The sequence below is a fragment of the Felis catus genome, chromosome F2 (assembly GCF_018350175.1).
Source record: "Felis catus isolate Fca126 chromosome F2, F.catus_Fca126_mat1.0, whole genome shotgun sequence".
Taxonomy (NCBI): Eukaryota; Metazoa; Chordata; class Mammalia; order Carnivora; family Felidae; genus Felis; species Felis catus.
The window spans coordinates 17,914,899-17,928,638 of record NC_058385.1 but is presented as its reverse complement, the minus strand read 5'-3'; the positions used below and the strand labels follow the sequence as shown (position 1 = coordinate 17,928,638).

The following is a 13,740-nucleotide window of genomic DNA, read 5'->3' as shown; positions in this document are numbered from 1 at the left end:
ACCAAGACAAGGAGGATGGTATATAGCATAAGAAGGAAGTGCTATAGGAAATCAGTGCTTGAATATTGTGGTCAATGCAGATGCAAGAGAGGGTGGTTTAATTAATGAAACAAGGTCCCAGAGAAGACCAGAGACCAGAGAAGACCATGATGAATAGAATCAAAAGATGACAGCTGTAGAAAAACAAGCATCCTCTCCTCCTCTGAGCTGGAAGGAAGAAAGCCAGAGGGCTGTGGTGTCAGTAGAGGAGGTGGTGGGCTGATTACCTTGTGTGGACCTGGGGACAATGGTAAAGTGAAGGGCAGGACCATAAGAGCGTGAGAAAAGTTCATTAAGTGAAGGTCTAGAAAAAGGAGCCTGGAGCAGCTGGCTCCAGGGAGCCAGGAACAGGCTGTCAGTGACTAGAGTGATTTTACAGCAAAGACTTTCTCCAGCTTCCTCTCAAGGAGTGAAAGCAAAGAAACTGAGCCAGGGATTAGTTTGTAGAGGGGGAGAGGTAGGGGCTGAAGTGTGGGTGGAGATAAATGTTATTGGAATTGAGGCTGAGAAATCTTGAGATCGTCACACTAGAAAAGCATTACTACTTACACTAGATCCTCAAAGATGATGGCAGGTAGGATTTTTAGTTCCATGAGCCCACTGCCAAGGAACCACTGTTAAATCATTCTTGTTGAAACAGCATTTAATTGTGAGGATTTAGGATAGCTTAGTAAGCAAGTACTATATATAAACTTTGAAAGTTATGCAGACTCTTTAGTGAGGCTCTTCTTTTTTTTTTTTTTTTTTTTATTTTTAGATGTGAGCTCTGGTAGCTCAATGGATTGGGCCTACAAAAATGGAATACCCTACACATTTGCTTTTGAACTTCGTGACACCGGACATTTTGGATTTTTACTCCCAGAGATGCTCATCAAACCGACCTGTACAGAGACCATGCTGGCTGTGAAGAACATCACAATGCACCTACTAAAGGAATGTCCCTGAGACAGCCCAAGGGTCAGGGCAACCACCAGAGAGAGAGCTAATTCTGTGCAAGAGCCACCTGGCAGTGGGGGAAATTTTTTTTTAAAGAGAAGAGCAATTTCTTAGAATGAACATATCTGTGCACTTTAAAAGGACCAACTCATGCAATTCTCATTTCTGTGGCAATAAAAAATTGGTAAAAAAAAAAAAATTGAACATACCCTAGTTTGCTGTAAGAGAAGCATCCATGTTATATGCGTTTAGAGTTCTATTTGATTAAGGGGGAGAGGGGATATTTTCAAACTCTATTGTCTCAAGAAATGTACACATTAAGGATTTCACTGCAATAAATCTCCTTTTCTCAGTTAAGATCTAGGCTACTAATGTTGTGTAATCTCTTGGTTTTCATTTGAAACAGAAACTTTTCAAATGAACTATATTTCTTAATAAATATACAACTTAACGAGACCTCAGGTGCTTCACATCTTCATCACTGGCATTAGTGTCTCATATACCTATAAAAATACAGCAAGATAAAGCATTCATGTTCAGACTCTGAGAATACCATTTACAAAAAAAAAAAAAAGGAAGAAGTAAACATTAATTGAGGTGCCAGTCACAGTGTTAAGAACTTTATACTGATAATCTCATTTATTACTCAAATATATGAGGTAGATACTACTATCATCCTCATTTTTCAGATGAGTAAATTGAGACTTAGAAAAGTGATATACGGGGCACCTGGATGGCTCAGTCAGTTTAGGATCTGACTTTGGCTCAGGTCATGATCTCAAGGTTTGTGGGTTTGAGCTCCAGGTCGGGCTCTGTACTGACAGCTCATATCCTGGGAGCCTTGTTCAGATTCTGTGACTCCCTCTCTCTCCCTGCCCCTCTCTCTCTTGCACTCTGTCTCTTTCTCTCAAAAATAAATAAACATAGGGGCGCCTGGGTGGCTTGGTCGGTTAAGCGTCCGACTTCAGCCAGTTCACGATCTCGCGGACCGTGAGTTCGAGCCCCGCATCGGGCTCTGGGCTGATGGCTCAGAGCCTGGAGCCTGTTTCCGATTCTGTGTCTCCCTCTCTCTCTGCCCCTCCCCTGTTCATGCCCTGTCTCTCTCTGTCTCAAAAATAAATAAACGTTAAAAAAAAACATTTAAAAAAAAAAGAAAGAAAAAATAAACAAACATTAACAAAAAAAAATTTTTAAGTGATATTCCCATTTTCAAGAATATGACAGGATAGGTGTCTGGACTGCTGGAAATAACTAAAATTTCTGGACAAAATATAATTTTTTAAAATGTTTACTTATTTTTAGAGATAGAGTGCAAGCAGGGGAGGAGCAGAGAGAGAGGGAGAGAGATAATCCCATGCAGGCTCCGCAGTGTCAGCACAGACCCCAACACAGGGCTCAATCTCATGACCATGAGATCATGACCTAATCCAAAATCAAGAATCAGTCACTTAACCGACTGAGCCACCCAGGTGCCCCAAAATATAATTTTTTAATCATCTTTAAGACATCAAACGAGAAAGTAAGAAAATCTCCAGTTAGGCATTGAGTGAAGGCAGGAACCTAGAAAGGTAAGTGGTACACTGTTATCCTGAGAGCATCTGTCAAAATAGGTGAGTGCAGACTTTGATTTTCACAGCATTTTGGAGGATGGGAACAGAGAACAAAGCCCAAGGCTACTCCAAGGTGGGAAGTCTAATAACAGATTCTCCTCCTACCAGAATTCTAAGATTCCAAAGGGCTATACCTTCAGTTTAAGGGTAAATTATAAATAAACCCCCATACTGTCTTCAAGGGACAATTGACTATTTCAAAATTTGGCAAGAGTAGAGAGGGGAGAAACTACAGCTGAATCATAGGTCAGTTCTCACCAATTTGTGGGCCAAATCCAGATTACTTAAATGGTCTGATACACCTCTAGCCAAGAATTTAATTCAGACTAATCCCAGATTGGTTATCCCCTCCAAGAATTTGGTAGAAGGAAACACAAATCCTCTCAGGATGAAAAGATGAGCCTGAAAACTTCCAGAAAGAGTGGGGGGGGGGGGGGGAAGATGATCACAAAGGAAAGAAGACTAGAGTAACATGAAACTTTTCAACAGCACCACTGAAGTTTGAAGACAATGGAGAATGCCTTAGTTTTCAGGGGCCATTCTGTCCTAAAAATCTACACCCAGCAAAATGATAATGAAAAGTGAGGGTAAAATACAAACATTTTCAAAGAATTGAGGTCCTAAATTATTAACCTTTCTCAGGAAAATCCTGAGGGATCTACTCTACCAAACTGAGGGATTAAACCAAGAAAAAGATATAGGATCTCAGAAATCAGGAATTCAGGAGAAAGGCATGGGGAAAAAAATCTCAAGATAACAGTGAAGACAAAAGTCTAATAGCTGCAAAACAGGCTTAAAGAACCACCAAAGTGGAATAGAAGGAGAACTAAAGTCTCAGATGAAATTCTCCAAGATAAACATGAAACAGAACACATGTTCAGAGGCAATTTTTACTTCTATCAGAAAATCTGGGGATAGATTAGTAATAAAAGCACAAAAACCAAGAAAATAATAACAAAATGCAGCTGTTAATTGTGGTGCAAACAATGGCTACAGAAGAGAAGAAATAATAATATACTATATGACTTAGCTATAAACAGTATTCATATATTTAAAATAATTTTAGCCCTAAATATCAATTTAACCAAAAACAGTGATATAAATATGTTTGAAGGGGAGGAAGAAGTACTGTATGTGAAAGGAGGGGTATAGGAGAGTTAAATCTTCATCTGCTGTAGCAGGAAGTCAATAGACAATATCTAAAACTGAAAGAAAAAAATCAAGAAATAACAGGTTGTGCATGTTACCTAGACATAAGAAAGTAAATTCTAGAAGAAACAATGTAAAAGATTAAGAATTATTGGGCTAAGGAGAGGGAGTTGGGAGTAAGGACGGATGAAGTAGAAGACTACTGTTTTTAATATAAACCTTGTTATTTGACTGGCTTTGTTTTTTTTTTTTAATTATGAAAAATATACAAAGTATATTCCTTTTAAAGGAAGAGTGTTTTTTTGTTTTGGAAGTATTCTAACACTTTTTTTTTATTCTTTAGTTAACATACAGTACAATGTTGGTTTCAGGAGTAGAATTCAACGATTCATCACTTACATATAACACCCAGGGATCATCCCAACAAATGCCCTTAATACCCATCACCCATTTAGCCCATCCCTCCCCCAATTTCCTCCATCAACCCTTAGTTTGTTCTCTATTGTTAAGAGTCTCTTATGGCTTGTTTTCTACCCTCCTCTTTTTCCTCCCTTTCCTGTATGTTCATCTGTTTCTTAAATTCCACATAGGAGAAAAGTCATATGATATTTATCTTTCTATGACTTATTTCGCTTAGCATAATACATTCTAGTTCCATCCACATTGTTACAAATGGCAAGATTTCATTCTTTTTTATCCCCGAGTAATAAATATGTATATCCATTCGTCAGATGATGGACATTTGGATTCTTTCCATAATTTGGCTATTGTTGATAGCACTGCTATAAACACTGGGTGCATGTGCCCCTTTGAATAAGCATTTTTGTATCCTTTAGATAAATACCTAGTAGTGCAATTGCCTGGTTAACGGTAACTCTATTTTTAATTTTTTGAGGAACCTCCATACTCTTTTCCACAGTGGCTGCATCTATATGCCTTCCCACCAGCAGTGCAAAAAGGGTTCCCCTTTCTCCACATCCTCGCCAACACCTGCTGTTTCTTGTGTTGTTAATTTAGCTATTCTGACAGGTGTGACATAGTACATCATCATGGTTTTGATTTGTATTTCCCTGATGATGAGCATCTTTTATGTGTCTATTAGCCATCTGGATGTCTTCTTCGGAAAAGTGTCTATTAATGTCTTTCCTGCTTTGTTGAAGATTAACTGACCATAAAGTTATAGGTCCATTTCTGGGTTTTCTATTCTGTTCCATTGATTTGTGTGTCTGTTTTTGTGACAGGACCATACTGTCTTATGACTACAGCTTTGTAATATAGCTTGATATCAGGAACTGTGATGCCTCCAGTTCTGTTTTTCTTTTCCAGAATTGCTTTGACTATTAGGGGTCCTTTTGTGGTTTCATAAAAGTTTTAGGATTATTTGTTCTAGCTCTGTGAAAAGTGATATTTTGATAGGGGTTGCATTAAATATGCAGGCTGCTTTAAGTAATATAGACATTTTAACAATGTTTGTTTTTCCAATTTATAAACATGGAATGTTTTTCCATTTCTTTGTGTCCTAGGAAAAGTGTTTCTTAAAGTGAACTCCTAACTATTTGCCACCCAGTCTTTTTGATGTTAATAAAATGTACATTATTTCAATAAAAATTTAAAACTAAATTTAAGAGAAATATTAAATGAGATCATATGTGAAATGCCTAGCACAGAACCTAGAATATAGTAGACAATCAGGAAATACTAATCTTTTCTATGCTTTACAAATCTAATATATCTTTTTATCTTGTAGTTCCAGTTATATGTTTGTAGGAATGGGTCTCAGGCAGGTTTGAGGCTCAGTCCTGCTAAGAAATAGTATACCCAGGGGGCGCCTGGGTGGCGCAGTCGGTTAAGCGTCCAACTTCAGCCAGGTCACGATCTCGCGGTCCGTGAGTTCGAGCCCCGCGTCGGGCTCTGGGCTGATGGCTCGGACCTGGAGCCTGTTTCCGATTCTGTGTCTCCCTCTCTCTCTGCCCCTCCCCCGTTCATGCTCTGTCTCTCTCTGTCCCAAAAATAAAAAATAAAAAAATAAAAATAAAAAAAGAAATAGTATACCTGGGAATTTAAACTTCAGTTCATCCAGTCTGGTGGTTAATGCTCACAAATGACCTGGGACTGGAGGGTTGTTTTTATACTAATTATTTCTACCCATAGAGCAGGCGAAAACCAAAATGTCCAGAATGACCAGAAGGGCCCGAAGCTTCTGAAGACTCCCAACGATGGAAAGGTGCTACTTCTCAAAGCACCTGACAAAAAAGCATACAGTTGCCTGCTGTCATCCACTGGCCATCATGAGTCCTTGACACCAGGAAACTCTCCCAATTGATTGCGAGCGTGCTGTGCTCCCCCCAGTCTGTTAGCTTTCTGTATCCAGACCATTTGCTGGTGTCTATTGATGCTTTCCCATCAAACATGATCTCCCCTGTAACAACCCAACAACAAACAACTCTTGAATATCCAGGAAGAAGAAAATAACTTATAGATAACCCCCCCCAAATCAATTTTGTATTATATTTTTAATTGCCATCTATTCCATGCCCTATGGCATAGATTAGCAAGTTAATATCAAGAACTTGCATTTATATTATTATTTTAGTTTTCTCTGCCCTTCACATAGTGCAGGTGCTGAGTATTTTTTTTTTCAAAGCCGAAAAGAGGTCAACAGAAAATATATAAGCTAAATAATCCACAGACTAGCTGGGTATATAGTTTCTCTATTATCCACTCATCAATTCAGAATGAAATTTTGCCTTCATGAACCTCATGTAAATTCTTTTCAGTGATTACTCTTGCATTTCGGTAGCACTGTATATATTTTACAGCTCAAATTCTATAAGTGGATATTTTAATATTTATAGGCTATTTTCATTTTTAATCTTTTAAAACTAAGTCACAAAATGTACTGTTGGATGATGTATGTTCAAGGCACATTGCTAGGTGCTATGTGTGAGGAGGGGTGCTGAGAACAAAAAGTGTTTTATTTATATCAATACTTGCTTAGGAATGGAAAAGTTAACTTCAAACTAAAAACAGCACCTGCATTTTTGAAAATAGTTTAGCAAGACACTTCCCCATCCCCACTACTATTAAAAGCAATTTTACAGATTCTGGTTAAGTTGTAACTCTCAGATCGTTTTAGTGAGTATATCAGTTTTGTAGGACTGCCTTAGCAAATTTCCACAAATTGGGTGGCTTAAAACAATAAAAATTTGTCATCTCAGTTCTAGAGGCTAGAAGTCCAAAATCAAGAAAGGTCAGGGCACTGCCTCCTCTAAAACCTATAGGGAATCCTTCCTTGCCTCTTCTTAGTTGCTGGTTGGTTGCCAGCAATCTTTGGTGTTCCTTGCTGCTACATAATTTCAAACTTAGCCTTCCTCTCACATGGCCTCCCCCCACTGTGTGTCTCTTGTCCTCACATGGCCATGTTCTTGGAAGGACACTAGTCATATTGGATTAGGAGCCCACCCTACTTCAGTATGAACTCATCTTAACGAATTACATCTGCAGTGACCCTGTTTCCGATAAGGTCCAATTCTTTTTTTTTTTTTTTTTTTTAATGTTTAGTCTTTCTTGAGAGAGAGAGAGACAGAGCACAAGTCGGGGAGAGGCAGAGAGAAAGGGAGACACCGAATCCAAAGCAGGTTCCAAGCTGTCAGCACAGAGCCGGATGCAGGCCTGAACTTATGAACCACGAGATCATGACCTGAGCCAAAGTTGACACTTAACCGGCTGAGCCACCCAGGTGCCTCCAATAAGGTCCCATTCGGAGGTACAGGCAGTTAGAATTTCAACATATCTTTTTGGGACGAAACAAAACTCAACCCATGAGGAGTGGACAAATATCATGAGATATTGATGTTAATGAGCCTATTTACAAAGCCAAAAAGTGGTCAGTCTTGCTTGAGATTAATCTTTTGTTCTCAAGCCTGTTGGGGAATACATAAAACAATAAAGCCTATTTTTTAAATTCTAACACTCCTGATGAGATTGTTTTTAACAAACTATTAATGGAGACATAATAATCTATTCTTTATAGTTAACTTTTCAAATAATAAAATTATAACTCAAATTATGATTTACTTTTCTTAACACAGGAAATTTGTTAGTTTTAGGTAGATTATATATTACCTTTACTCTTAATAATTCTTTTGAGCTGCTGCATCATAAAAAGTATTTACAGCTAAGTTATACTAGATCAAATCTAATTGATTAAATCAGAATTCTGTGCAATGTTAATTAAAGTATGCTTTAGATTAAGCAAAGTAATTACATGAGCGATTGCATTTAATGGAATATTTTCATGAATCAGAATATTGCATAATAAACCTGAAAACAGCCACACTGAATACCTAATATATTTCACAAAACAAATTGCACTGAGAACCGCTAAGACATCTGATTAATTCACATGAAAATAAAGGCAACTTGAAGATTTTCTTTTTTTTTTTTATATATGAAATTTATTGTCAAATTGGTTTCCATACAACACCCAGTGCTCATCCCAAAAGGTGCCCTCTTCAATACCCATCACCCACCCTCTCCTCCCTCCCACCCCCCATCAACCCTCAGTTTGTTCTCAGTTTTTAACAGTCTCTTATGCTTTGGCTCTCTCCCACTCTAACCTCTGAGAAACTTAACAGGAACCCATGGGGGAGGGGAAGGAAAAAAAAACTTGAAGATTTTCTAGAGCAGACTGTAACTCCTTATTTCCAATGTGATGCCAGTCTCCCCGCTGTGTTTCTGCATTTCTGCCTTTTAGGACTGCTTCCTCTATCCTCAGTGGATGCTAAGGAAGGTTCTGCCTAGGGCATCCATCCTTGTTCCACCTGCCCACAGTAGGTGAGGGAAGCACATCAAATGATAACTCAAGTCTTTATAGTGTATAGACTCTGGAGTACTATTCACCTTGTAGGTTATTTATGAATTGAACTAAGAGAATAGCTCCCCACATAACACTGAAACAGTGCGTTCTAAGTTTCAGACTCAAAAGTAAATGTTTCCCCTGGGGCACATGGGTGGTCAGTGGGTTAAACCTCCAGCTATTGGTTTTGGCTCAGGTCATGATCTCACAGTTCATGAGTTCAAGCCGCAAGTCGGGCTCTGACCTGACAGTGCAGAGCCTGCTTGGGATTCTCTCTCTCTCTGCCCCTCCCCCACTTGTGTGTGTGCATGCATGCTCTCTCTCTAAATAATAAACTTTAAAAAAAAAAAGTAAATTATTTCCCAGTTGGGAAGAATTAAAAGGTAATAGGAACACCCAGCCCCTGCATGAAAGTGAGCCAGCAGTCCAATGTACATGCTCTGAAAGAAATAATTTGCAACAACCGATGACCGGTGTTAGGTTCAGTTATTGAATTTCTAGTACAGCTATATTTTTGGCAGAAGCACAGACCCCTGCTATCCTACGTAGAATTCTTCAGTAATTTAAAGCTATATTCAATATTCTAAGGGAGACTGATATCCGCTAAGCAGAAATTGTGTTGCTGGATGTGTTTAGATCCTGCTGTCTATCTCAAGCAATATTGGTCTGAAATATTGTATAAGTATTCATTTGGTAGAGCAGCAAACATGAACAGACAATTCAATGGCTTTGTGCCAGGGTCAACAGAATTTCATAAAAGAATGAATATTTGGAATAAGTGTCACTGCACCTGTCACAAACTATCATGCGAGGTGTATAAGGACATCCTAAAGAGGTAGCACTGAGCTAACCAGGAGTGTCCAAGTATAGACTAATCATTTGTGATGATAATAATAACTGATAGAATTTGCCACCCCCCTCACCACCAAATTAATTTTGTACTGGGAACTTGAAATCAAAATAATGTTCTTTTTAGACCCATAAATATGAACACTAGTCTTTATCGTCCCTTTAAAATACTTGAGAGTCTATTCCTTTTTATTTATTATCTTTAGCTAAACTGCTTTCATTTAGAAGACTCTTTGAATAAGAATCAACATTTCAACCACAGATCTTACAGCGATCTGCATATTTTGTTAAGACCAGTTAATTATTTTAAGTAGTTCTTAAATATCACTAGTAAAAGTGACTATGACTGGATACAAATGTTTAGTGCAAAACTGTGTTCTCCCCTTCCTCTTCTTCCCTTAAGGGCCAAAGATAATTCTGATAATTCTAGTTTTGCCTCTCTTAATCTCTTTCCTCTGCCCCCCTCCAAGGACAGTTCTAGACCCTTACTAGACCAGTCCTTGAGCTTTTGCAAAGGAGAATTAGGATGGAAAGCAGAAGGAAGGCAAGAGGATCCTTAGACAAGGAATGGGAACTCTCCCAGGGACTTTGAGGGCAGGAGGCAGCTGCAGTCAGTAGGACAATGGGTAGGTCAGAAAAGGAGTTTTAAAACCGTTGCAGAAGATCATGTATTGCTTTTGTGGTGTTCAACAAAGTCTTTGAAATTACTAGGGCATGTTCTTTTAAATATGTCATTATTTGAAAACATTAAAATCTGTACCAGACATTTATTATAATCTCTGTGTGTTCTTGCCATGTCTAGGGAATATGAAGCCTTAAGAATCCTGTCTTCCCAAGATAGAATCCAGAAAATGTGGTTTGCCAATATCTTCTGCAGATCACAGACATGTGATTTAGGCTCCCTGAGTAAGAATAGGTTCAGAAGTGAGAGTCGCTATTCAACGGATATGAAGTTTCAGTAATGCAGGATGAATAAATTCTAGAGATTTTTGTACAATATGGTGCCAACAGTTAACAATACCGGGTTGTACACTTGAAAATTTGTTAAGAAAACAGATCTCATATCAAATGTTCATACCCCAATTTTTTTAATGCTTTATTTATTTTTGAGAGAACGGGAAATTTTTGAGTGGGGGAGGGGCAGAGAGAGAGGAGGACAGAGGATCCGAAGCATGTTCTGCACCGAGAGCAGTGAGCTCGATGTGGGGCTTGAACTCACAAACCATGAGATCATGACCTGAGCCAAAGTCAGATGCTCAACCGACTGAGCCACCAAGGCATCCCTACCATAATTTTTAAAAAACGATATAGGAAATTTCAAGGAGGAGGAGGAAGAAGAAAAGAGGAAGGCAACCTGAGAAAAGAGGCACCACACAGAATCCATGTGATGGCAAAAATGGCAGGCAAGTTCATGTTGCAGAAATGGCAGTGGTGGGGTGGGGCAGCAGCAGTGTCCCTAGTGCTTATGGGGAAGCATTGGGGGGCTGTGGTTAAACTCATCAAGCCAGTTCTAAAGCCTGTCATATCATTTCCAGACTCAGCTTTGAGTTGGTTCTCTCATAAATATCTATAGAATAAACTTTTTTCCTGCTTAATCAACCAGCACCAATTTCTGGGACCATGCATTTTATTAAAACTCCTATTGGGTTGCACATAAGAATATGGCTCATTTGGGGTGCCTGGCTCTTTGGCTCAGGTCAGATCTCACAGCTGGTGAGTTTGAGCCCCACATCAGGTTTTGTGTTGACAGCTCAGAGCCTGGAGCCTGCTTCAAATTCTGTCTCTCCCTCTCTCTCTGCCCCTCCCCTGCTCACGTTCATTCTCTCTCTCTCTCTCTCTCTCTCTCTCTCTCTCTCTCTCAAAAATAAATAAACATTAAAAAAAAGAATATGGTTCAGTTTTCCATACTGAATTTTATTTTTTTTAATTTTAAAAAATTTTTTTATCTTATTAACTTGTTTTATTTTTTATTTTTTAAAATTTACATCCAAATTAGTTAGCATATAGTGCAACAATGATTTCAGGAGTAGATTCCTTAATGCCCCTTACCCATTTAGCCCATCCCCCCCCCCCACAACTCCTCCAGTAACCCTCTGTTTGTTCTCCATATTTATGAGTTTCTTATGCTTTGTCCCCCCTCCATGTTTTTATATTATTTTTGTTTTCCTTCCCTTATGTTCATCTGTTTTGTCTCTTAAAGTCCTCACACTAGTGAAGTCATATGATTTTTGTCTTTCTCTGACTAATTTCATTTAGCATAATACCCTCCAGTTCCCTCCATGTAGTTGCAAATGGCAAGATTTCATTCTTTTTGATTGCCAAGTAATACTCCATTGTATGTATATACCACATCTTCTTTATCCATTCATCTACCGATGGGCATTTGGGCTCTTTCCATACTTTGGCTATTGTTGATAGTGCTGCTATAAACATGGGGGTGTATGTGTCCCTTCGAAACAGCACACCTGTATCCCTTGCCTAGTAGTGCAATTGCTGGGTCGTAGGGTAGTTCTACTTTTAGTTTTTTGAGGAACCTCCATATTGTTTTCCAGAGTGGCTGCACTAGCTTGCATTGCCACCAACAGTGCAAAAGAGATCCTCTTTCTCCTCATCCTCACCAACATCTGTTGTTGCTTGAGTTGTTAATGTTAGCCATTCTGACAGGTGTGAGGTGGTATCTCATTGTGGCTTTGATTTGTATTTGCCTGACAATGAGTGATGTTGAGCATTTTTTCATGTGTCGGTTGGCCATCTGGATGTCTTCTTTGGAGAAGTGTCTATTCATGTCTTTTGCCCATTTCTTCACTGGATTATTTGTTTTTTGGGTGTTGAGTTTGAGAAGTTCTTTATAGATTTTGGATACTAGACCTTTATCTGATATGTTGTTTGCAAATATCTCTCCCATTCTGTCGGTTGCCTTTTAGTTTTGCTGATTGTTTCCTTTGCTGTGCAGAAGCTTTTTATTTTGACGAGGTCCCAATAGTTCATTTTTTCTTTTGTTTCCCTTGCCTCTGGAGACGTGTTGAGTAAGACATACTTAATTTTCTATACTCTAATTTTATAGTTAGCCCAGTGATTATTTGCTGGATACTGTGACTTGTAGATTTTAATCACTGGATTTCAATTCAAAGTAGTATTTTGTTTTTAAAATATTAACAAAAATGGCATAAGCACGCTGTGGAATAAGGAGTTTTTAAATTTTCAAATGTAATTGCTCTTGTAAAAACAGAGGACAGAATAAGACAAGGAGTATGTTTGGCTTTACTTCTAGAAAAGAGAACAGGTTCTGATTTGCAGTCCTGGGTCTGTAAGTCATACTCCAGAGGAGTCATCCTTTAGGTTTTATCTCTAAGACAGGAATAACAAGACCTGTACTACAAGTATTTTGTGAGGATTAAAGAAAGTAACATATGAAAACTATTAGTGAAGAGCTTGAGCCCCACATCATCCATACCAATCAAATTTTTCTAAATTTTACAAATATGTAGGAACATAGGGTAAGGGATACAAGCAAATATTTTTACTGGGGGAAAAACTAATCTGATCAAAGCATATAGATATTTTCATTGATTATGGGTAAATGATCATTAGGGTTCTACCTTGATCTACTTTTCTCATACTCAAGCTACTGGGCACCTTGTTTCACTACAAGAAATTCAGTTTGTTTGTTTGTTTTTCTATAGCACACTGTTGACAAAGTAAGTCAACTCAGAAAAAAATTTTTTTCAAAAAATATCTCACCTACAAGAACAAGGAAATCATTTAAATACAGGCTTTAATGGAGGGAAATATCCCAATTCAATGCTCCAGGGTAGTAAAGATTTATTCCTAACAGCCTAAACCAACAAGATTAAAATAGTTATTGGATACATTTACCATTCTACGTATGTGGTGATGAAGCCATCTGCCAAAGAAAAATGCATGTCCCAAAGGAGTTCGTGCATTTATCTAAAGATTTATTGAGCAACTATTCTGTGATTTATAGTGTCTCCTGCCAAGGTAATCCACAAGCAAAATGGTAAAGAAGGTAAAGTTGGCATCAACGCCTTCTCTCCTGGTGACATATCTGTCTCTTCTGGGTAGACATTACCCTCTGCTGCCTCTCACTCCTCAGGAAATCCCACAGCCTCCGTCACTATCCCCAGCTGAAGCACCCTTCTCTGGCCTGCCTTTCCAAATACAGTTGATCCTTGAGCAATGTGGATTTGAACTGTGTGGGTCCACTTATATTTTTTACAGTACAGTATTGTAAATGCATTTGCTCTTATAATTTTCCTAACATTTTCTTTTCCCTAACTC

At 38.4% G+C, this 13,740-nt stretch overlaps 1 protein-coding gene across 4 annotated transcripts in view; it reads left to right on the top strand.

Annotated features, from left to right (window-relative positions):
- CPA6 (carboxypeptidase A6) overlaps positions 1–1,332 on the top strand; it is a 521,176-nt gene extending 519,844 nt beyond the window's left edge. For all 4 annotated transcript variants that reach the window (XM_019822757.3, XM_003999869.6, XM_045049859.1 and 1 more), the window contains one exon: positions 797–1,332. In XM_019822757.3, the coding sequence (XP_019678316.2) occupies positions 797–984 (188 nt within the window). In that variant the 3' untranslated portion in view covers positions 985–1,332. The remainder of the gene's footprint in view (positions 1–796) is intronic.
- The last annotated feature ends 12,408 nt before the right edge of the window (positions 1,333–13,740 follow it).